Below are 25,247 nucleotides of genomic sequence, written 5' to 3' on the forward strand. Positions count from 1 at the left end.
ATTGGTTTCTGTACATCAATTATAGTGTGTGAATAGACTTGTAAACATGTGTGTGATTGCATCATAGGCTAACTGTGACCCTAAATAAATGGATGGCTGGCCCAAGTTATGAAATATTTTCAGTTTTAAATCATGATAGCAGGCTATAAATTACACGAGTGACCATGACCTGAGTGAGTGAGAACAGAGAGCAGCACAACGCTTCCTTTTTCTTTTGTAGCTTAATGACGTCTTATCTAAAGGTGAAGAGAAATGAGAGAGAAGGTAATTTATCTATGTACAGTATGTTTAGTAAACCTTCTTACTGTAGCTACTACTGATGTGATTTTATGGTTGTGTCAGCAAAGCTGGATTAAATAAATCAGCCTTATTGCAAATGAAATTTGGGCTGGAAAAATAAAGCATTATTAATCATTTTTTAATCAATAAATTTTACATTCACTCCAAAAACACAGTTTGTCTTAAACAAAGCCTTTAATCACTGTTTAAGTTGTTAACGGTTACAGATTGCCGGGGATTTGATCTCAACCTTATGATCAGACATCACACACACAATGAAGGGACTTTCACAAGCAATTTCCGGTGTCACCATATAATCTTTATTTCCTTTGGTGTTTGCAAAAAAACAAAACAAAAAAAAAACCAACCAACCAAAAAAATATATAAACGCTGTGTGATCTACAGTATAAAAAAATGCCTGCATTTATTATTATGCTGAAAGAACAAACTAATATTAATCTAAAAACTTGAAATAAAAACACAGTGCAACTGCTAATACATATTTTCAAATTTTGCGCTTAAAACAGGAACGAAACACACAAAAATACAAATAAAAATCCAAACAGATTCACAATTTCTACATAGATTTAATAAAATTATAAAATGATTTGAAACAAATTGGGGGTGTGAGGGGACCAGTTCATTCACAAATACAGCCACTTTTAATGACAATTAGTTACTGAGCTAAATGTTACTGATCAATAATGTAGAGCACGATGAAATAAATAGCACAATGTATTGTCTGAGAACATCACGTCACGATCAGTACGTTGAACAGAAGATGTATGTGGGAGTAAAAAAAGACTGAAAATGATTTCTGCACAAAACTCCACACACAGCGTGAGGCACTTGGAAAGCCTGACTTTAGCTCGATTTACAGTAAGCAGAAGGTGACCCTGTTCTTAATGCATGTACAAATATGGCATTCTTCCAAGTGGGATGCATCGGTCTCAAATATAAAATGGTCCTTAGATGTGTAAAATAAACTATACATTGTTTTTAACAGTGTTTAAAACTACTAATCACATTTTGACTGAGAAAAGTCACACAGACTGGGGGGGACGGGGACAACAAAAACAAACACCTAAATGAGGATGAACAACAATGGAAAGCTATGAGGTATTTAAGTAGAAGGAATAAAACCTGCTACTTATTATTTAAGTAAAAGCTTGTGAATCCTCCTCCGTTGCTTTCTTGGCCCCTTTCTGTAATGGGAATTCTGAGCAGACATGCAAAAAAAGATTACTAGAATATTAAAAGAACATGAATGGTTATATACACTCACTGTCCACTTCCATAGAATCGTGTTCATTCATAAAATTCTCCAATAAAATCAAGCAGACGCAGGGAACAAGATCGCGTCTGCTTAAGAATAGGAAAAACTGGTCTTAGTAACTTTGCTCCTGGCATCGTCGCTGAGAATTTCAAAGGAATCTGAGACCACACTGGGCACAGGCACAAAATGTGGGTGGATGATTAGAAAAAAACATCCCCAGTTTAGTTTCAGTTGTAGCCTCAGATTCCTGTTCTTGTCCAAAAGAGGAATCCAATGGGGCCTTGAGTCACTTTTGCCTTCCTGTCATCTCGATTGGTCTAGTCTCTTATCTCAATCCAGCGAAGGCACCAAAACTGAAATCACATGTTCCTATTAAAGTGGCAACGAGTGTAAATGCCTCTAGCTATCCTGCTATACAACTGCCTGTAGGTATAGTTGGCATTAGATTACAACTTACTTCACCGGACATTGCAGCTAAAGATTGATGATCATTTAAGACCAAATACTTTATTTAACTGAATCTAATGCAAAGGCTTGGAATCAGAGACAAACACCTTATTCTTAGTTCTAAAAATATCGTAATGTTTCTCGGAAATAAAACTGTCTTATTCCACACTACACTTAATCCACGTTCAAATGTTAAACACACACCGCACTGTTAACAAACACACTTTGTTCATTTTCATCAAACGACTCCATTAAAAGGAATAAGTACACTTCAAAAAGACCTATTTCCATATAAATATATACATTTCTTGTCTCATAAAAAAAAGCGAATCTGCATGGTTTGACCTCTTCACAGCAAATGTATATTTTTTTCGGCACTGATCCCCTCGAGCTTTCTCTAAACCTCTGATTTTTTTTCCCTTGGAAATTTCCCCTATGTACACTTAAGCCCACTGGATTTGAAATAGGTGGGAATGGGAGGCCTCTGCTTCCATGATTTCTCTAGGGTAGGCTGGCGATGTCTCGTTTCGGTGGCGGTCCATCTGGTTTGCTGGCGGGGCTGTTGGCCTTGTCCTCGAACATCATCACCCTAAAACGAAAAGGGAAAGAAGTCATGCACTGAATGGAAATCATGTCAGACGTGCTGATGAACGCATTTTTCAAGCTAAATAACAACAGAACACAAAAATACTACGTTATTAACTGGAAACAAAAACGAATCGCGATCATTCAGGATTCACATGAAGATGAAGGAGCTGCCCACCGTACATCATCAAACGTCACTTAAACAGCAAAAGCTACAGAGCCATAAACACGTTAAACATCCCTGTTAGTTGAACCACAAATACACCTCTCTGTCCATTGTTGTTCATGTTTAAAGTACAAAAGTCGTTGCATGTGTAATTATGAAGTGGAAATTTGCACTGGAAGTATATGAAATAATAATATATCAGAATAATTATTCCCCCCTTATTGTATTGCATTGTATTTTTCTTGGCTTCTGTTTATTCTCTGTAATGAGGATGTCTAACAAACATCGAACAGCGTTCTCATCGAACATTTCCCCTTTTAACCGTAACCACAGCACTGCTACTTGATGTGAGAACTAAATGTGACCAGATCAAGAGACCTAAGTGGTTACACAGATAATTTAAGTACAATGCTCTTGTCTACTTTAATGTACAGCCTTAAGAAACTGCTGTCTTACTTTGGATTTGATTTGCACACCCGGCCATGAAGAACTTACAAAATTACATAAAACGGGAAAAGCAGGAGTTTCATGTGCAGCACTGACCCTGACCCAGATTAGCACAGAACCCCACTGAGTGACAAAACAGGAAATGAGCAAGAGAGCGAACGAGCGACAGAATGACCGTAACACAACATACCATTGTCAAGAGACAGTTCGATGACTAAATAAGGCTGAGACAATTAGTTTGCAGACATCCAGGTCATAGATGGTTCACTAAGAAGGATTAAGGTAACTAGGTAAATTAGGTATACAAGAATATATTGAGAGAGAAAACAAAGCTTTTATTTGTATGTACTTTGTTTCCAACTGCATGCCACCTTTTGTATAAATTGACCAGTGATTCTGCTCAGTGGGAAATTCTCATTCATTTCTATACTAAATGGTCAAAAGTTGTCAACACCTGACCAGACGACACAATCAGTAGGCCTGGGTAATTGAGTAGGCCTGGGGTGCAGTCAGGGTGGGGATGGGGTTTTTTAGTTTGTGAACCGGGGCACTGTGATGCTGGAACATGTTGGGGCTCCTTAGTTCCAATGAACTACACAAAATAAAGTAATTCTTTACAATAGTGTGCACAATGTGGGGCCCAATTTTTTCATAAGAACAAGGTACGAGTGTTGTGATGGTCATGGGTCCATAAACATTTGACCATGTAACCACAAAGTAACTTTTGCACCATATAGAACTGGCATATAGTGTAGAGCAGTGAAAGCTACAAAACTACACCCAAGTGTCACTTATCACCACCACACATTCTAAAACAAACAGACTGAAATCGCAGACTGAGTGAAAAGTGTAACTGAAGCTTTCATGACAGATCTATTCAAAGGACGTGTCTTTACTTTCCTTTAATGGTTAATCAATGCAAAGCTCCTCTAAGCTCTTGCTGAAGCCTTGTGCACAAGCCATGTGCTGTACTGTCCTAGCAGCATTCGCCCCTCACCCAACATGATCACAAACGCATAAGTGAACCAACTTTGAAGACTGAGAGTGTGAGAAAGTTCTTCCTCAAAAGACGACCTCAATGCTGTTTTCTACTTGGTTTATAGATCAAGTCCCCAAAGTACTACAGAGCTGGGACCAAACTCTTACATAATTATAGATAATTCAGGATTCATTTGACTGACCTGTTTTTAAAAGAGAAACACATCTTATATCATAAAAACAGACCAACTGGTCAGCAGGTGCTGATTCATTTTCACCGACAGCAGCTCAGTCTGTTGTGGTGGCTGAAAATACATACTTCAGGTTTATATTTGCATTTTTGACATGCGATTATACAAAAACCTTTACATTTGGCTATGGTGAAGCTTATTTAACATTTATAGGAGTGTCCAGTGTCAGTTCTTTGTATTTGTCAGTATGCGGTCTGCCATGGGAAGAGGACTTTGTGGTTTCACAGCTCTATGCTTAGCTGTTATTTTTATCTCATGAGAGAGCGAGAGAGCAAGAGAGAGAGAGCTATTGTTTACAGTGTAATTGTTACAATACAAGTGAATACAGGAACTAACTTGCCATAAGACATTAAATCATACCTATAAATGGCTAAAAACTTCATGTGTTGCTCAGCAATGAACAAAACGATCCGTATCATGCTTTATTCTTTACATGTAGTATAACATATGCCTTATTTGCCCCTAATAATAGCTTTTGTGTCAGTGTCCCCTTTTTTTTCTTCAAGCACTTCAGGGCTACTTTAAGTCTGTCCTAAATATCCTCTGTCCTAGTTCACTCCTCTTAAAGGACCGACGCCACAGGATCTGACATATTACCGTTATGATGGCCAAGGGAATGGATTTACTCTTACTCGATCATTCAGGTGGAAATTATGAAATATCCCATGGGTTGTTTTGTACTTACTGACCTTCTTCGCCCCTTCTGCAGTCAGTGCTGTGCGTCACAAGGTGTTTTTTCATTTTATTAGAATTTGACCGACTTCTAAGGAAATATTTACACAGATATCAGCCAAAATAGTGTAAGAGTGACTTGTGCAGCAGTAAACATCTATTATTTGCCTTAATTACTTTTCATAAATAAATAACTAAATAAAATAACACACTTCACCTTGGGGTTCACAGAGTCAAAATCAGCAAACTGAATGAACCTCTTTTCATTCTTTGGTCAAAAATACAGTGACAGCCTTTAGTTATTTGTTTGATCTGAAAAGCTGCAGAGACTCAAACCTGTGCCTGAAGCTCCCACTTTCCCCTCAAGTCTTCCTCTGTACCCATAAACACCATATTCCTTATTCACTCATTACTAGTACAAATAAATGAAAAGAAATAAAAGAAAAAAGCAAGAACAAGTGTGTTACACAACTGGAAAACAACAACAACAACAAAACATCTTGGAAACCTGCTCTCTTGTCTGAAACATTTGTTTGTAGAAAATCTGGCCTCTTGTCAGTCATTTTATAGACACGCCCCAATTCCCCTTCACATCTTCATAAATACCGTAGTACTTTTGCCTAAAGAACACTATGAATAAAGCTCCACAAAAACTGAATGTAATAAATCACCACCACCGTGTCATTAGAACGCTTCACTATAGTGTATTGCCTTAACAACCTGTTACAACACTTAACATTAACTTGTGTGTGTTACGTGGCAAACTGGACACCTTGTCTTTTCTGTCTCAAGCTAGACAGCACATGCAGAATACGGTGATACGGGCAAGCTCTTGCATTAGAAATGGTCAACAATGCTTCAGCAGCTGAGGAACTTGGCATAAGTTCACAGTTTTCCAAAAATCAACAATTTTTTTTTTGCAAGTCACGCTGTCGCCAAGCCTTTCTTATCTCTGCCAAAGAAAAGAACACTGAATAGCTAAAGCCTGTGATTTCTGCTGATATCTCTTCTGTTCCCCTTGAAAAAAAAACAGAGAGGGTGGAACAACATTGGCCAACTTGGAGGTCGTCCATAACCAACCAACCGAGAGTAGACGAGTTAGAAAATAGTGTGAGAGATATCCTTCAACCCTCTGTAAACTAGAGTTACACACACAGTGTCTTGCTTATTTAAATGCGCAAAGCAGGTTTAGAGTAAAGGAATCCTAATGTGCTTAAAAAAAAAAAAAAAGATACACACACATAAAAGGCCGCAAATATCAGAGTCTGGTTTTACAACATCAACAAACGTCCAATTCTGCTATTTAGCATTCTTGATTAACAAAAAAACAAAACTGTAATTGATGTTTTTCTTTTTTTAAACATAACATGTAATTGGTTTTCCACAGAAATGGCTTGTGAATGATGATGGTATGCGTCATGACATCCCGTATCCTGCGCGAGAGATAATGGCCTTGATAAGCTGTTGTGATTTTGTGGATCAGCAGTAGATTTGCTGACATGACTAAACATGTACGCTATCTATTAATAGCCCTGTCGAGCAGAACCTGTCAGCACGATAACAAACTGTCCACGCAGCATGCAAACTTACAATTTGAGCACAGCCGAGCGCTTCCCCAGCATCATCTTCACAAAGTCTCTGTAGTTGATGGTGTCGCTGGAGCCACCGGTCACCTCCGAGATCATCTTCTTCATCTCCAAGTGGGTCTTGGGGACACCGAGCTTCTCCATCATCCTTTTCAGACCCATCATATCTGCATGACAAACATAAAACGCACAATTTGATCAAAATGACAACACTGGATGAGTGCATTTGGCTTAAGAACTAAAACAAACATGGTTCTAATTCCTAGTATCAGTCCTAAATACTGGTTGGTGGAGTATTTGTGATACATTTTACTGTACTGTGTGACTACAGAGACGATGGCGGCCGAATGCCGTTAAGATAAACAAAATGAATGTATATAAACCTTGCAATATAGACATCTTTCTGACTTTGAAAACCGGAGTAAAAATATATCACGTAACCAAGTTTGCAGCGCCATCGCTGGTTAAAATGATGCCTCAGGCGATGCCACAGCACTCCAAATGTTTCATGAGACTTTGCTTATTCAAACATTTTTTGGGATTTTTTTTTATTATTTAAAAAAAAACAACAAAAAAACAAACAAACATATAGAATATACCACATAGAGTATATTTCGTTTAAAATATCAACTTCTGTTTACAGCATGTTTTTATTTTTAGTGAGATGTATACAAACAAAAATGCACATCATTTTGCATGGTTTATGATTTAGAAATAAAAACAAAAAGAAAAAACCCAGGCCTTTCAATCATTTTGCTTCATCCAAATTTTGTATTAAAATGAATCTTAAATAATGCATTTGTACTTGCAATACTCATGGAGGCTAGTTCATGAAAAGCATCCTTAAAATATCAGTGATGCATATTGAATATTTTGTCAAAATAAATTATTTTATTCTGCCTATCTAATTTATCTAATTATCTAAATAACTGACAGACATTCAGGCTGCCTTCTAATGAGAGACACGTCTTTTTTAGCTTTCACAAGAGCAGTGAAATCTTGTGTGTATGTTGTCAGTGCTGTACACATACTCGGTTTAATGTGCGAGTGCCCACATGTGTAAGTGGAGCTGGGGCAGTAGAATGGGGTTAATGTGGTTTTGTGAAAAATATTATAAAGAAATGAACAGAAGAAGTGATACCAACAACTGTTTTCATCTGTCATCGTCCTGTCAGTCATCGCTTCTCAGAGCGCAACTGGTCTAACGTCACGTGACTCCTGCTCTGTACTGTGACTCAGAATGGAACGGACCTGCCTCACTTCATAACTGTAGGGTCCATTATCTGACTGAACTAATTTATTACAGAGATGTCTTTCACACTAGGCTACGTGTGTACCTTGCGAGTCGGGTTCAGCCCACGGGCCACCGATTGAAGAGCCTGGGTCTAAATCCTGAGGAAAGTAACTGCCATTTTTATATAGAACTTTCTATTAAGTCTTAAAAGGTGCAGTCAGGTGCACTGTGTCCTCACAAAGACAAAAGGAAAGCAGCAATGTTAAAAGCTGTCTAAATATGAATGAATAATAAGTTGTGACAATGTTTCTTCTGCAGAAAGCAACTCCTAAGCAAAGCAACTCCCATTAAGATCAGACTTGATAAACAAGCTGGATGTGTGATGTGTCACTTGTGAGCTTTGCTGCCATGACTTCCTCAACTCATTCTTTCATTTCAATCGTCAATATTCATGTTGTTGTTTCTTAAGTAATTAGTCACTGCAAGGAATCTGGAATAACGTGCTGTTTTATACAGCGCTAATGTCGCACAATTTAACCTGATTTAACCGACCTCAAAACTATATGGAAATAGAGCTAAATATGGCACAGCACAAGTAGATAAATGCGCACAATATCCCAGGAAATCACAGTCCATATGTCTCAGCATGTCAAGTGTGTACTGTGGTGTGAAAATACACTGCTGTAATTCACCTGAATGCACAGAGCAGAAAAGCAGGAATAAATAATTAAAAAAAAAAAAAAGTTAACACTTCAATCTCAGGGAGTTAACCTCTGCTAATTAGAGACTTCTTCATGGGGCGCTAACATGCAGAGAAGATTATCACAACTCAGATCCCTTCTTTTGATTTCAATCAAAAGGTAGAAATATTAAGGTAGTTAAGGTAAGAAATTGGCTCTGATAAAAGGAGGACATTTTAGCATATTAGCCCTAAAGCATTTCAATTAAGTATTTAAAAAATCTTGTGCTTCCTGAAAGAAGGAATTATATACAAGCAATTAGAATATATTTATTTATATCCTATATATTTCAATAATAGTATAATGGTGATTTCTACACACACCATACGGAAAAATCTGTGATCAACTGATACAAGTTCATTGTTTTAATGTTCCTGGCTGTCAATCACTCAGCTCTGGTGCTGACTGGGCTTCACATTTGCAACAATGCCAGTGACTTCTGAAATGTATCTGAAACTTTGCTGTTAAGTCTCCTATTAGAAGGTTACAGCTGAAGGAGATGATGACAGTGTGTGTGTTTGGACAGTTGTCATATGCAGCTGTTTTCTACAGGACAGGCGGCATTGACATCTGCCAGCTGGCTTTTTTTTTTTGGCTGCTTGTTTTCTTTCATGCTTTGATGAAACTGATACGCAGTCAAAATAGAAGTTCCTGGGAAGGTTTCTTTATGTTGATGACAAACTGAAACGAGCACAAACAATAAATGTGGCCGATGTACATATATTGAAGCTGCCCAAAACAAGCAAACAGCATCTAATAATCATTATTATTATTATTATTATTATTATTAAGTAACTGTTCTAATGTTATATGTAGTTCATTCAGGAAGTCTAATAGCTGGCCTACCAGGCAAGTTACAGATTTGTTGCCTAGAATGATCTGACCAATCAGAATCAAGAATTCAACAGCATTGTATAGAATATTTTTTTTCTAAAAATTTAACAGTGGGACTCCTCTGAGATTACACACTTTGTTTACAGCAAGTCATACGCCGTCAACATGTACTCATGTTTCACGGCAGCTACAGTGTCACTTTCACATACATGATAGCTAGACTCTCATTCAGTCTTAATCACACACACTTACCAATTTCTCCCTCGTCATTCAGGTCAAATTCTGCATACTTGTCTGCAAAACAAATATAAAGATGATTAAATCAAACTGAATGAAGCCAAATACACTGTAGACCAAACTCACACACACACACACACACACACACACACACACACACACACACACACACACAGCTGGTGTAACAGGTGAGAATAGAAGGCCAGGTCATTATTAGGACAGCTGGAGCTGGCTCAAAGAAACGTATCGTAGCAGGTGGAATTCGGAGCTGAGGCTAAAATAAAACGGTCAAACTTTCAATTAGCTTTAAATCATTTCAAGGATTTGGTTTCTGTGCCTCCTTTAACTACTCCACACTCGCTGCGTCTGTCCATCTGTCTCCATCTCTGTTTGTGTCCGCATCACAAAGACAGCTCTGTTGGAGTGGGGATTGTAACCGTGTCTCTGGGAGAGGAGGAGAGACGACGGTTACAATGGCCCCCCTTGTTAATGCCTTTCCCTGAAACTCATGACTATTCACAACAAAACTGTGCAGGGGAGTAGAGAAAAGTGGGGGGTTTGCAGTGGGAGATAGAGACAGAGGGAGAATGGAATAGACAGACATTGTGGCTTGATTTGGGGCCCAAACTCCGAAGAGCACTAACAAAAACATAAGCTCGGGGTAATCCATTAAAAACTGTCGGACACTGGCAATGAGATAATGACTGCTGCCGTAACAGAGAAACGCAGATTTCAGTTGCTTCCATAATCTCAAATAATCATGCTAATCTGTGGATGGATGTTGGCATCCAACACCGTACATCCTTAGCACTGCAGATGCTTTTAAATCCCACAAAAGCCACAGCAGTAGTTAAGGTTTTAGACACACAGACCACAAACAGTTCTGGAGTAGGATTGTGTGATGATGATTATTTAATTCACACACGATCTACCGTGTAATAAAATCGCTTAAAAGTACACAAAAACAAGCAGTTCTGCTATTTTAGGTTTAAGGAAAGTTACAATAATAGTCCCTTGCTGACTACACACACTGCAAACACAGCTGGATAGTGAAGCAACCAGCTACCATGTGCTTCCTGTGAGAAATGCTTGGATTTCTTTTTGAACTGTCACTGGGTGGCATAAAATAGAAAAGTGCTGTCCAGTACTTTTTGCATGCATGAGCTCAGACACCCACAACTGGCAAATGACTCAATTGGGCGATTGGGTCAATTTAGCTCTCTTGGGTGCCTGACTACAGACTGCTGAGACACCATCAGGGTTAAAACTCGGGTTCTGTGCTGGAAATCACACGAATACAGAGGCACATTTGTGGGGTTAAAGTTGTGGTCGGCCCAAAGTCTCGAGTAAGAGCGAGTGTGTATGTTTCTGCAAACCGCTAGTGAAACAAAACCAGGATTTTTATTTCAAATCGGTCTGGATGCTGTCTAGGTTTCTCTCTTCCAGTTTGATTTGAACAGCTTTCATGCTGTCATGGTTTTATACTTTCAGGGTATTCATGGTCTTAATTTGAAGTTAGGTGCACAAAGGCATGTGCATAAAAACAAAGCTTGGATGGCTGGTAAACACCTTAAGGAATTCAAGGCTCTTGAGTATAGAGTTCAAGTGTCAGGAATGGAAAGTGTGGGATGAGAAAGAAAGACAGACAGAAAAAGACAGAAAGAGACAGGATTTGGGCTGCATGACTGAGAATCTATTTCAGGCTTTCGCTATAATCGCCCTTATCCATGGACATGCTCAGTTGTTATTTTTCTCCCCCAAAAGAATTCTCTCTCTCTGTCTCTCCCTCTCTCTGTCGCACGCTCTCTCTTTCAAAAGAAAAAAAAAAACAAGTTAGCATTCCTAGAGAACCACAACACACCCAGAGCTACACTTCTACAAACACAACATCACATGCATGCAGATCGCACACGGGTGCCAACCTGCGAGGACGTTTACATGTTAAAGCTTTTAGTCTTTGTAGTGCTTACTCTTGAAAGAATCCAGCTTCTCTTCCAAATCCTCCTCGTCTCTGTACTTCTGGTCCTCCATAAATTCCTGCAGAGAAAGGGGGAAAAAGTGATGTGAAAGTTTTTTTTTGTAGTTTTGACTCTAAGCTTCTGTGTAAGCACAGCACTGAGTAAACAGACTAACAGTGAGGATGTGTTTGCAGACAGAACCCTACATTCAGATTTGCAGGTAACGGTCACAAGGGACATTATCCAATCAACTGGCTCAGAGGACATCAGTTCCCAGCTCAGTTTTATTGGCTCATTCCCAATATCCTACTCACTGATGTGCAAAAATGTTTCATCTTATCCTGCTTAAAAAAAGATTGACACCAGGAAGAAAAATTTGGAAGGAAGCAGCAGAGATCCTTGGGGCCTTCTGGTGAGAGCGTATATAGCAGGTACAGCAAGCGAAATAGCTAGTATATGCAACCAAAACAAGCGATTTATACAAGGTGTATAAATTGTTTTGGAGCAGTTAGTTTTAGAAACAGTTATTTCTATGACAATCTCAAGTCTGATTAGCAACATGTCAAGAGAATCCTTATGTGACTCACCAGTGACGGACATTTTTTTCTCTTACTGATTAAAAAAAGCCCTGACAGTTTTGCATGTTATGCATGTTCATGCTCACGAAACCATGGCTTGTAAAATATTTCATCAATCTGAACAAAACTTCACCTCCAAGGGAATAGTGTGCAAGAAGATGCACGAAAAAACAAACAACTAAACAAACAAAAAAGCATGACAAACCATGACAACACCCTACTAGTGTACAGCAAGGGGTGGGGCCTATTCGGCTATAGAGATTATTTCACTGGACGGTGAAGCTTCTATCCATGTAATGATGAACTATAAATAAAAGTCTTTTGTAAAAACATTAAAAAATAAATAAAATCTCAGACAGAAGAGCATGTTAGTTAGTTTGAATTTGGAGTCTGTGTTGCTTGACAAAGAGATGCATTAGGTAAGAGTAGGATTTTTTTTTTCCGCCCTCAAATATTAGTTTTAAGCAAGGAGTTGGACATTTGAATGTTTCTGGTCTATTTTCATGAAGCTCACCTTAACGACTGCAACCAAATCCAAGACCTGTGGGCCCGAATTCTGGTTTCCAAGCAGGTTTACTCAGTTTCATACACTTTTGCCAAGGCCACAAATTAATACACTGTTCCCCCCCTCATCATCTTCTACATATCTTTCAGGTTCTCTGTATGTACTATTGTACCTTTAAAGCTTTTAAAGAGCCAGTATGAACAAAACACAACTTCAGACTAACTAACATTGATTTATAGAAACTAAACCATGAACGGTTAAACATTAAAAGCTAACAGCTGCTGCCTTATACGGTCGTGTTTAGTCTTATGCAGAACTGTTAAACATCTCAGCTTCATTTGGTTAAACTAGTGCTGCTAGATATACCAGGAGAACAGGATAGAGTTTCTCGTTTCGTCTTGCTGCAAATTTACCCTAAAACAAACTGGTTGCTAAACTCATTGAGCTGTTCAGGTAAAACTAAACAAAAGTGTTATGTAGGGATTTCTAGGGAACTATGTAGGGATGAAGCCATTTTACTCTACGAACGAGTAAAATTACAGTTTACCTGTCTTCATCTGACCAACAAAGAGGGATACAAGCCAGATACAAGCTGAAGAAGTCATCTAGTTACAGAGTGAGAGTTTTTATGTTTGCTAGTTAGAGTTCTTGTTTAATGAGCTGTTTACACGGCCATACAACTCCTGTAGAATTAACAAGATCGTGAGATTTTGCTTTTACAGTGTAGGATAAACATGTGCGAAACTTAAAACTTCATACCTTCTGAAATGTACATTTATGGCATTTAGCAGACACCCTTATCCAGAGCGACTTACATTTTTATTTCAGTTTATACAACTGAGCATTTGAGGGTTAAGGGCCTAAGCCCAGCAGTGGAACTTTGGTGGACTTGGGATTCAAACTCCTGACCTTCCGATCAGTAATCCAACACCTTAACCACTAAGCTGCCACAAAGATCATATGGTCACACTTAATACACAACATGCTGTGGTACATTAACATTAAAATTATGTAATTTACTGGTAAAGTTTCCATGGTAACTTGCTTTCTCAAGGGAACAGTCAGGCACAATTTCAGACACCTCAACCCCACCCATACCCCTACAATCAAGACATTCCTTGTATAGTGTGGCAAAACAAGCACAGGACAAGGAAAGAACATGATGTGGAAGAGTGATAAAGTGTAGCTGAAGAAATGGAAACTAAAAATAATTGAGATTAAGGTCACAGGAAGTGAGAAGCAATGCGAATGGGCTAAACCTGACTTGACCGCAAACCACTATGGGAATGTTCTCGTATTTGCGGGCATCGAGTAGATGAAATGTTTTGCACCCTAGATTTATTCTAATTAATCATCAACACAGGAGTGGAGAACATCGGACATGCCACTGACAAACCTTCATTAGCATTCTGAAAACTTGAACTTGGTCTGCTTACACAAACTACTTTTATATTTTATTATTTTAGCCTGTTGGAGTGGCTAACCTCAGTGTTCAAACCTGATTGTAATTATTCCTAATATTATTGTTCAATCTTTTCTAGGATACGTTATGTGCATTTTGCCTGTTTAACCCAGAAACAGGAGTGGACCACTTATCAAGGGAAATCAAAACATGCCCTGGAAATTGGCACAAGAATGCAACAATAACAGGCAGCAGCTTCAGAAACAACCTGGCTTTCAATTACTTTTTTGCGTTCTTTAATCAGCACGTCAATCTTTATCCATTGTGTATTTTTTACTTTTACGTCACAGACAGTCCAAATGCATTTCACTACATGTCGTACTGTGTACGGTACATCTTTACATATGAGAAATAAATCAGTATTAATTGAATGCTGTGATGCAGTTCAAACTGATCAGCTTCTAAAGCTACAACATCCATGCGAACATGCGAATACTCCGCAGCCTTTACAGAGAAACCGAACGTTCCACCCTTGTGTTTCAGCTCACTGAACTTTTTCTTCGATTAAACATTAAATGCCTCAGTGAAAGCCCCAACAACGAGGCCCAGAATCATGTGTAAAAGTGTCCAGTGAACTCCATCCTAAACATTTGGACACTGAGGTCCTGCATATACAGTGAGAATACAAAGACTACAGAGCAACATGTTAAAGCATAGTTCATCAAGGTTGCCAAATTAATAAGATCTACTAAGGTTTCGAGTAGACGTTAGTGATGTCCTACATTTGATAGAGCTCTCAGGTTCACACTAATCACTGTTTTGATGGAAGGGCAATTTATTAACAGTAGTTATTAAACATGTGGCTGGAGTTTCGTCAGCTGCTACTGTGCTGCGATTTCAGTCCAGAGATTTCTCCGAGGTGACGTATGATGGTCAACCCTGCTGTCTGAGGATACATGAAGAAAAAGTTTAACTAAAGATGATGTCATGACAACCTGCAAATTACCATTTACAATGTACTGGTGCCCACAGCACAAATGTTCCTTAAATGTATTACATAATAAAAGATACAAGTAATAGAAATCAACCTATTCCTTACAAATAGGTTTAATTTGTGTGCAGAGACGCGGTTGTGGGTTTGTGTGTGTGTATCGTTAGTTTGCGGTGCAACAACACACTGTTTACTAAAAACTCCAATAAAAACGGTATAATCAATCTTTCCTGGGAAAATTTCGTGTAACACGTTTTGATATGCAAATGACCACGACGACTTCATGAATATGCAAACGTGAGTGTGACGTCGCTCGGCGGCATCTCGAGCGCACAATAAGCTACTTTCCCCTGAACAGAGTTTCAACGCTGGCAACAACGGTCTCATTCATACAAGCAGACACACCTGATCTAAACACGGCTACAGCCAGGCCTTTAATAGTCCGGCTTTTTAAAATGACTCCGTGTATTTAAATAATGGGCTTCTGTTAGTCTTTTCTCGCCTGGGGAAAGTTTTTATTCGCCGTCTGGACACTATTATAGCTCACTAAATATATAAACAACACAATACGAACGCTTTGAGACGCTAAAACAGCGGCATATATTGTCCATGGTCTTTGATTTATACACTTTCTTGTACTCCGTGAACAGTAAAGGTCAAAGTCAAGTGCAGTTAGCTGAGCTAGCTAACGTTTCTCACAGACAAACAGCTGCCGAGACGCATTATAGACAAAAAGCGGTATGAAAATTCATTTATTTACCCTGTTCACTTCTTCCAGCTTGTCTCTCTGCTGGGCTTTCAGTAATCCAAATGCCTTTCCACCTGGGAAATAAACACAAACACAATCCTCGTTACAAAAGCATCCGTTATACGCGTTTTCATTGACGTGCACTTGCTGAGGTAATAAAGAGCAGCAAGCTAACAGAGTTCCAGGGGAAACAAACGCGCGCGTGTCAAATAGACAGAATTAACGGTAAACATGAATCAAATCGGATCAATTTGATTCATTTTTTAAATATTTGGGTAAAACGTATAATTATTACAAGACTTGCCTTGTACATTAGACGGCATGATGAGACAGGTACTGTACAATGCGGAGCGGAGAATCGGTGAGTCCTGTTCTCTCGTGATGAGGCGGAGGAGAATGAACGCAAGTCGAAGGAGTTCAGCAAGGCGAATCCTAAAATGACTCGTTCTTTGTATTTGAACGACTCATTGTGTCGACTCGGGAGAACCGATTCTCAAACAGAAGCCAAACAAATGTTTCAATAGCAAAATTATCTTATGATGTTAACCGTAAAAGTGAATGCTGTATAATAATTATATTGTAAACAAAAACAACAAGATTGTTCATATGGAGTCCATTTTTACAATATTACTCTGGCGAAATCTCAACGAAATTTATATGCTAGATTAATTGGAACGAGAATCGAATCTGTAAAGTGACTCAATACCTTTCGCTACGTGTTTAGCGGGAATGGGGATGGATGAAGGAATCACACCAACGCTCGGTTAATTTAAATGAGAATCGAATCCGTGAAGTGACTCGTTTTACCCATTACCCATTACCAGCTAAATCAAACCGACACTTTGAAGCTCGATTCTTTAAAACGGGAATCAAACCCGTGAATCAGAATCAGAAACAGAATCACATTTATTGGCCAAGTGTGTTGACACACACAAGGAATTTGGTTCCAGCAGTTTGTGACTCTCAAAAGTACAGACATACACAATGCTATACAAATTATACAAGACAATGGAGACGATGGGATACAATATAGACAGAATGAGTACAAAATATGAATATAGAATGAATAAAATGTATAAAATATGAATATAGAATATGACAGATCAGTTATGTACATAAAGTGTGGGAGTGCAAATAACAATATTGTGAAATATTATGCTTTTGTACAATGTACAACAGCAGTAGTGTGTAATATACAGATGATGTGATGACTGACAGTCCTGATAATGCAGTACTTATGATAAGAAGCAGTGAATATAATTAATTATGATGAGTTGTTGATCAGGGTGATTGCCTGGGGAAAGAAACTGTTCCTGTGGCAGTTTTAGTGAGCAGAGTTCTGTAGTGACTGTCAGAAGGGAGGAGATGAAAGAGGTTGTGTCCAGGATGTGAAGGGTCAGTGTGATTTGTCCTGCCTGGTTTCTGGTTCTTGTGTCGTACAGTACAAGTCCTGGAGAGTGGGCAGGGGGGTGCCAATTATTTTTTCTGCTGTTTTTACTGTGCGTTGCAGTCTGTTTCTGTCCTGTTTGGTTGCTGCACCAAACCAGATGGTGACGGATGTGCACAGGACCGATTCAATGACTGCAGTGTAGAACAGCATCAACAGCTCCTGTGGCAGACCGTACTGTACTTCCTTAGTTGGTGTAGAAAGTACATCCTCTGCTGGGCCTTTTTGATGATAGCGTTTATGTTGCACTCCCATTTCAGGTCTTGGGAAATGGTAGTGCCCAGAAACTTGAAGGCCTCCACAGATGACACCGGGCTGTTAGATATTGTGAGGGGGAGTAGTGTTGAGGGGTCTTTCCTAAAGTCCACTATCATCTCCACAGTTTTGAGGGTGTTTAGCTCCAGACTGTTCTGACTGCACCATAGCACCAGCCGCTTCACCTCTTGCCGGTATGCAGACTCGTCACCATCTTGGATGAGACCGATGAGCGTAGTATCATCTGCAAATTTCAGGAGTTTAACAGTTGGGTCACTTGAAGTGCAGTCATTAGTGTATAGGGAGAATAACAGTGGAGAGAGGACACATATCCGTGGAGCGCCAGTGCTGATTATCCGAATGCCTGAGGTGACACCTCCCAATCTCTCCTGTTGTTTCCTATCTGTCAGGAAGATGGTGATCCACTGACAGATGGAAGGGGGTATAGTGAGCCTTAGTAGTTTGGAGTGGAGAATTTCCGGAATTACTGTATTAAAAGCTGAACTGAAGTCAACAAACAGAATCCGGGCGTATGTACCTGGGCAGTCCAGGTGTTGCAGTATGTAGTGTAGTCCAATGTTGACTGTGTCGTCCACTGATCTGTTTGCAAGGTAGGCAAACTGTAGGGGATCCAGCATCCATTCTGTGACAGTCTTTAGGTGGGCCAATACCAGCTGTTCAAAGGTCTTCATGACAACAGTTGTCAGAGTGACAGGCCTGTAGTCTTTCTGTCCAGTGATGGAGGATTTCCTTGGGACCGGGATGATTGTAGAAAGTTTAAAGCAGGAGGGAACTTCACACAGCTCCAAGTGATTCATAATAATCATTGTGCTCACTCTTCAGCAGGTTATCGGTCTTTTTGCGCCATCGTGCGGCCAAAAGGAGAATCGCAAAAAAACAACATTCCTAATTTGGGCAAAATTCTTCAAACATAGTCATTTTCCAAATAAGGTCTGATGCCTATCAGATGTCTGTCCTGTATATGGCTTTGTTGTAATGTGCATTTTTTAAAATAATTTTTGTTAATTTACATTTACAGCATTTAGCAGACACCCTTATCCAGAGTGACTTACATTTTATCTCATTTTTTGTACAACCGAGCAATTGAGGGTTAAGGGCCTTGCTCAGGGGCCCCAGCAATGGCAGCTTGGTGGACGTAGGAATTAAACCCACAACCTTCCAGTTGGTAGCCCAACACCTTAACCACTAGTCTACCACATCCCCCAAAATTTGTAAAAAAGTTAATGAAAATGGTAATGCATTGAAGGTTTTTTTTTTTTTTTTAACCACATTTAATTAATATTTTGACTGGATTTTAAATTTAGATTTTGCACAGAACCCTGCCAGTAGAGCTCCAGCAGATATTTATAGACATACATGTATTGTTGTAGGAAGGACATTATTTACATTTACACTATCTACTGCAGAGTGTCACCCAAATGAGGATGGGTTCCTTCTGAGCATGGATCCTCTCAAGGTCTCTTCCTCATATCATCTTAGGGAGTTTTTCCTTGCCACCGTCGCCTCCAGCTTGCTCATTAGGGATAGGAATAGATATATAGTATTTTATGGTATCACGAATTTTAAGTAATTCTTTTTTAAATTAATTTTAAAACTTCAATTGTATATATTCACTTATTTATTTTTATTCTTATTTTTTCTTCTCATTCTTATTATATATGTATTTCCTTTTCTCTTTCTTTTGTTTCCATTCTTCTGTAAAGCTGCTTTGAGACAATGGGAAATTGTTATAAGCGCTATACAAATAAATTGAATTGTATTGAAGTATAGATGGGGGGCACGGTGGCTTAGTGGTTAGCACTAAGCACCTCCAGGGTTGGGGGTTTGATTCCCGCCTCTGCCTTGTGTGTGTGGAGTTTGCATGTTCTCCCCGTGCCTCGGGGGTTTCCTCCGGGTACTCTGGTTTCCTCCCCCGGTCCAAAGACATGCATGATTGGCATCTCTGGAAAATTGTCCGTAGTGTGTGATTGCGTGAGTGAATGAGAGTGTGTGTGTGCCCTGTGATGGGTTGGCACTCCGTCCAGGGTGTATCCTGCCTTGATGCCCGATGATGCCTGAGATAGGCACAGGCTCCCCGTGACCCGAGAGATCGGATAAGCGATAGAAAATGAATGAATGAATGAATGAATGAATGAGGTATAGATTTTGTTAAAATGTTATGTATTGTGACCAAATTGTGCAAAATGGTATTATTTACACAAATAATTTAAAAACATAATAAAGACATTCAAATGATTTATTGGACATCATCATGGTTTATAATACATAGGCAGTAATTCAAAAGTGTATGGTTGTATCCTATATGTAATCTCAGAACCCAGATTTATACTAGAGCGTGTAATTTGGCGACACCATGTGGTTAAATGTGAAACTGCGCAAAGAATTCTCGTTGATCAAATCTCCTCTAACTAATATATTTAAATCTCATATTTTAGAAGAAGTATGCAATATATATATTTTTTATATTCCCTATCTTCTTCTATTCCTTCACTTTAGCTCCTCTCTAGGCATGTTTTAGGTAGATTCTGGGCAATATCTGTCAGGCTGTCCCGCTCTTCTTGGATGTCCAGCAGATTTTTTTCAAGCTCCATTAGCTGCTCTTTTTGAGCCTCTGCAGCTCCAGTGAGTATCTGGAACTTTTTGTTCAGTGCCTGGCTATCCACGCTTCCCCGGAGGACTTGAAGACGTATGGCTGTCTCGGTCAGCACGTGGTCATACTTCTCCATATCTGTATTCCTTTCTGCTTAGTGCAAGGAAAGTTTTATGTTACGAAAGACAGACCAAGTAGAATGTAAATGTAATAATAATAATACTAAAAAAAATTAATCACAGAAAGATAAAGCAAAGGAAATGTTATAAAAAGAAAGGTGCAGAATGGTAAGAAATGTTAAATACTGAAGTGGAAAGTCAGAAGAAAAGAAAACTCAAAGTTAAAAAAGGGTTTAGGAACATACCTATTTGACCCAGCAGCTCATCTAGCATGTGTGTGAAACCCTCTAGCTGGCTCTTGGCTATCTCCATGCTGCCCATCACTCCCTTTAAAGAAACATCGGACTGTGGAGCAGAAATTTGGAGCAAATTCATAAAAGAGGGTAAACAATGAAAGTCTTCTTTACCTCTTTACTGATTGATATAAAATGCTGGCACTGGAGACTCCTTCCATAACTTTTATTACCATCATTATCTTTTTAAACAAAGCTTTACCATATCAAGTATGATCAAGTTTATTTTTGAAATCCAAAACATCTTAGATTATATGAAGTGTCTGCCATACAAATTTGTGAATGCGATGTTGCTATAGAAACCATAAGGTAGTTAGTATACCTTATATACAACATCATTATAATTAACACCTTCTGATTTAGCCTTACCAATTTCCAATTAATGCGATTTGTACACCAGAAATACTTTACAGTCCACGCAAGATTTCAGAGGTTCCAGTGGTTCCAGAAAAATAGTTCCCAGTTTTATTTCCTCCAGTCTAATACACAGGAGTCAAATTATCCCTGTACCAAGTTTAGACAAATCCCTTACTATCCTGAATAAATGTTTAATTTTGAGCTGAACGGCCATATTACATGCTTGTCTTGTTTTGAAATGAGTTCTGAGTTGATTAATCAGCATTATCTGAACATCTTTACATTTTGGTAATGTTTGGAACTTTCAGGACAAAAAAAACCCTAGTAAACCATTATCAACATTGGTGAGGATAAATCAGAAGGTTTTGATTATAATGACGTTGTATATAAGCTATACTAACTACTACCTTATGGTTTCCATAGCAATAGCTCAACTTGATTATACTTGATATAGTAAAGCATTGTGTAAAAAGATAATAATAGTAATAAAAGTTATAGAAGGAGTCTCCAGTGCCAGCATTTTATATCGATCAGTAAGGTTTCTAAGGAGAATTATGAACATCTGTTAGCTACTGCACAGCAATCACAAATTAAGATAAACTTTCAGGGGAAAAAAAAGTCAGTACATTGCTAGAACTTGTAAGTGTGTCGAATGAAAAGTAGCATGAGGTTAGTGGTGAAAAAATAGTCTGTGCTGAGGGGGTGGGGCTTTGTTTTTGGCTGCTGCAGACAGATCATTGTCCATTGGCTGTAGGTTGCTCACCCAATCAGAAGTTAGTAATCAATGTTGTTTTTTTGTGTTTCTTTTCAAATCACATCAAACTGATTGTGAGGGCAAGACCCTTTACAGTACTAAACTGACAGAAATACAAACAAGTACCAGAACACGATTCGTTTTACCTCGTCTTGCACATTTCCTGCTGCCTGAGCAGCTAAATTCTCCTGCTCTGTCAGCTGCTGCATGACTGCATTCACGACTGTCTTCAGTTCAGCAGATACCTTCTTTGTCTGCTTTCCCTTAGACAAAGAAGCCTTAGCATCCTAAAAGGGATTAGCATACAGATTTAGATTCCTTCTTTTCATCCAGAATGTCAAAGGACTGGAGTTGTATCTCAAGACACAGAGTACACTCACCGTCCACTTTATTAGAAACACCCGTACATTCATGCAGATAGACAATCATGCGGTAGAAACATAATGCGTAAAATGGATGTAGATACAGGGCAAGAGCTTAAGTTAATGTTCAGAGTGATGAAGAAAAAGTGGGATTTCTGTGACTTTAACTGTGGCATGTTAAAGTTGTTGGTGCAAAATGGGGTAGCTTGTTACTAAAACTGCCGATCTTCTTGGATTTTCATTTTCTAGAGTTTGTGTAGAAAAACAGAAGCCGCTAACTGAGCGACAATTCTGTATGTGAAACACTTGATAATAGATAAACGAGGCCAGGCCAGGAATTGGCATGAGCCACCAGTAAGAATTTAAAGTTGATATTTAAGTTAATGTTAATCTCTAACATCTTTCCCTAATTAAAAAAGTCTGATGCACCAGTGGCAAAACTCCCTGAGATGATATGAGGAAGAAAACTTGAGAGGAACCAGATTCAAAAGGGAACCTCGTCCTCATTTAGGTGACACTGGACAGTATATAATGTAAATGCTTTCTTACAAATAATCCCTTAGCAAGAGTGGTGATCAGAAAAGCATCTCAGCACGCACATCAAAACTTGAGGTGGATGAGCTACAACAGCAGAAGACTACATTGGGTTCCACTCCAGTCAGCCAAGAACAATGATTTAAGGCTTGAGGTTTTCTCAAGATTGCTCAAAAAAAAATTCCAGGTGTTTTACCAGTCTTCATCTGTCTAGTTTTAGTGAGTCTGTGCCAATAAAAGCACCGATCCTTGTTCTTGGCTGAGAGGAGTAGAACCTGATCTGGTCTCCTGCTGTTGTAGCTCATTCACCTTAAGATTCAATGTTTTGTGCATTCTGACAAAACACTCAAAATGGATGTTACGAGTGATTGAGTTTCTACTGACATCCTGTCCACTTGAACCATTTCCATCATTCTATTGTTTCATCCTTCAAACCCACTACTCTCAGTATGTTTCTTGAGTTTCACTTTTCAGTGCATGTTTACAGGTCTACATAATTAAACGAATGGTGGCTGTATACAGTCATCTTGACCATCTACTTCTTTACATTTGAATTGATCATACGACTGAAAACCTGCCGAGGCTTTGATCATGCTTTGCTCTCGTAATCTCTTAAAGCAAACCAATCCAAATTTACCTTAGCAATGGAATTAGCTGTCTTCTGAGCCTGTGTGGCTGTGTCTTTTGCTTGCATCGCATTCTCCAGCGCAGGTCTAAGCACTCTCTCAGCATGCCTCACCTTCTTCTTCACCTCCGTCAGGACCTTCTCCTCCACAATGCCCTCTCTCTTCAAAGCTGCCAGGGTCTGAGTGCGCACAACAGGCCAGTCCTTTTCTAAGCCTGTTGTAGAGGACAGAATGACAATTTATTTGTTTATTCTATTCTATCATTAATTTTATTCTCTGCTTTATTCTCATTTGTCCTGTAGCTTCTGGTCTGCATTTAAGGAATCAAACATAATGGAGTGCTCAGTTTAAGGAAAACAATGTTGTAATATGGGATAATGCAAAGTTGACTGTTAAAAAGTGCTGAAACTGATGACTTCTCTAATGCTAAACTGGCTAAAATGTTTCCCAGCAAAAGTGATGCCTGCAACAGATGCAAACTATCTTCAGCTGATCACCTTCATATGTTCTGGATGTGCCTGATGCTAATAGGCTACTGGTCTGGCATTTTTGGAACACTCTCACAGGCACACCCTACCATCATTGTCCCTAACGCATTGACAGCCCTGTTTGACAGCCCTTCCCCCAACACATGGCATCACCTTCTTGGCTTCCATATAAAGTCCCTGTGTGTCAAGTTTGCTGAGTCTAATCTCCAACATTGCCACAGCCTACGAAAATGGCTGCTCCGGATTCCAACACCCAGAACAAACACGCTTCCAGGTACAGCTGCCTTCCTACACATAACATGCACCATTTCACAGTTACACAGTAATTTCAGCCACAGAACAAAAGGAATTTCTTTCCCTCGGTTCATGGTGAAGTATGATATCACTATACACTCTGTTCCTGATGTTACTAAGCTTTTGTGTTGTGTTTGACTTTGCCTAGTCCTATTGCCACTATTTGCTGGTTACCTGACTCTTACTTTGCCTTCGCCTCATGTTCTGGATCTTTCCGCAGTCTTTTCATTAAAACTGACTTACCTGCATTTGTATCTTCATACAAATGGCTTGTTTTATTTGACACAGTATCAGTTACTATAGACAGATTTATATGTAAAAGTCTCTTAGCTGGTGAGTAAGCAACAGTTTATGCTGTAGCTGCCATAATGTAAGCGATAACTGGAACATTTTTGTTTATAGTCAACTTAACGAAATTTTAAAGGTATAAAATGTAGGACGTATTAATTAATAATAATAATTAAATGTATTAATTATTCTTTTAATTATTCTTTAATAATAAGAAAAATGTTAGAGTTTGCTGAAATGTTTGATAAATAAATATGACAGCTGTTATTAGGGAAAAAATAGCTTCAGGGTAGCAACAGTAACTACGCTTTATGCTGGGCTGCATCACACAATTGTCACGACAGAATCTGGGGTTGGAGCGAATGCAGGATGTAAGAATATATACAGTAAAATAGGATGAAAAACAAGAGCGAGATTTGCATAGTGACATTACAACCGTAACAAAAGACCCTGTGTGCTATACAAGACAGGTGCTATTTAAATAATAAACATGATTCAGATGCTTATGGTGGTGTGTGGTGTGATCATGTGATCTTATTGGTATTGTATTGCCACCCTGTTTTTGATTATTATGCTACGTCCTACTTAATTCCTTAGTTTTTTTTATACCCTAATATTTACCCTGCTCAACCCTTCTGTTAAACTTCCGTTATACTATAATACATCACACTATTTCTTTCTCTGTAGAATTCAGAAATTTCTATTCCAATTTTAATTATTTCTATTCTAATCCATTAGTATTTTTATATTTACACACTCGTTTAATACTATTAGCAGTAAAGTATTATCTGTTCAATCTTTCTCTTGTATTAAAAAAACTATAATCTATTCTATTACTATTTTTATTCTTTTTTACTCCAATTTCAATGCTGTCATTAATTCTTTTTGTATACTTCTTTCGATAA

At 38.7% G+C, this 25,247-nt stretch overlaps 2 protein-coding genes across 2 annotated transcripts in view; both read right to left on the minus strand.

Moving 5' to 3' along the window:
* Positions 1–576: 576 nt before the first annotated feature.
* On the minus strand, positions 577–16,370 carry aif1l (allograft inflammatory factor 1-like). Its single transcript, XM_027178642.2, has 6 exons — positions 16,219–16,370; positions 15,927–15,988; positions 11,703–11,769; positions 9,748–9,789; positions 6,692–6,854; positions 577–2,591 (listed from the first exon to the last, which is right to left on the minus strand). Exons 1-6 carry the CDS (start codon positions 16,235–16,237, stop codon positions 2,504–2,506), a joined length of 441 nt encoding a protein of 146 aa, XP_027034443.1. The 5' UTR covers positions 16,238–16,370; the 3' UTR covers positions 577–2,503.
* A 3,485-nt stretch (positions 16,371–19,855) lies between these two features.
* The window catches only part of lamc3 (laminin, gamma 3), a 99,946-nt gene continuing 94,554 nt past the window's right edge, over positions 19,856–25,247 (minus strand). The window contains exons 25-28 of the mRNA XM_047809541.1: positions 23,284–23,486; positions 21,897–22,037; positions 20,592–20,691; positions 19,856–20,377 (exon numbers count right to left, since the gene is read on the minus strand). Of these exons, the coding sequence (XP_047665497.1) occupies positions 20,130–20,377; positions 20,592–20,691; positions 21,897–22,037; positions 23,284–23,486 (692 nt within the window). The 3' untranslated portion in view covers positions 19,856–20,129. The remainder of the gene's footprint in view (positions 20,378–20,591; positions 20,692–21,896; positions 22,038–23,283; positions 23,487–25,247) is intronic.

This window comes from Tachysurus fulvidraco, chromosome 26 (genome assembly GCF_022655615.1).
Source record: "Tachysurus fulvidraco isolate hzauxx_2018 chromosome 26, HZAU_PFXX_2.0, whole genome shotgun sequence".
NCBI lineage: Eukaryota > Metazoa > Chordata > Actinopteri > Siluriformes > Bagridae > Tachysurus > Tachysurus fulvidraco.

What these genes read in the sequence shown, in the direction of transcription:
- aif1l (XM_027178642.2), bottom strand. An exon ending in GAATGACGAGGGAGAAATTG is followed by an intron (nt 6,855 to 9,747) that starts GTAAGTGTGTGT and finishes TTTGTCATGCAG; the next exon opens with ATATGATGGGTCTGAAAAGG. An exon ending in CGCTCGGCTGTGCTCAAATT is followed by an intron (nt 2,592 to 6,691) that starts GTAAGTTTGCAT and finishes TTTTCGTTTTAG; the next exon opens with GGTGATGATGTTCGAGGACA.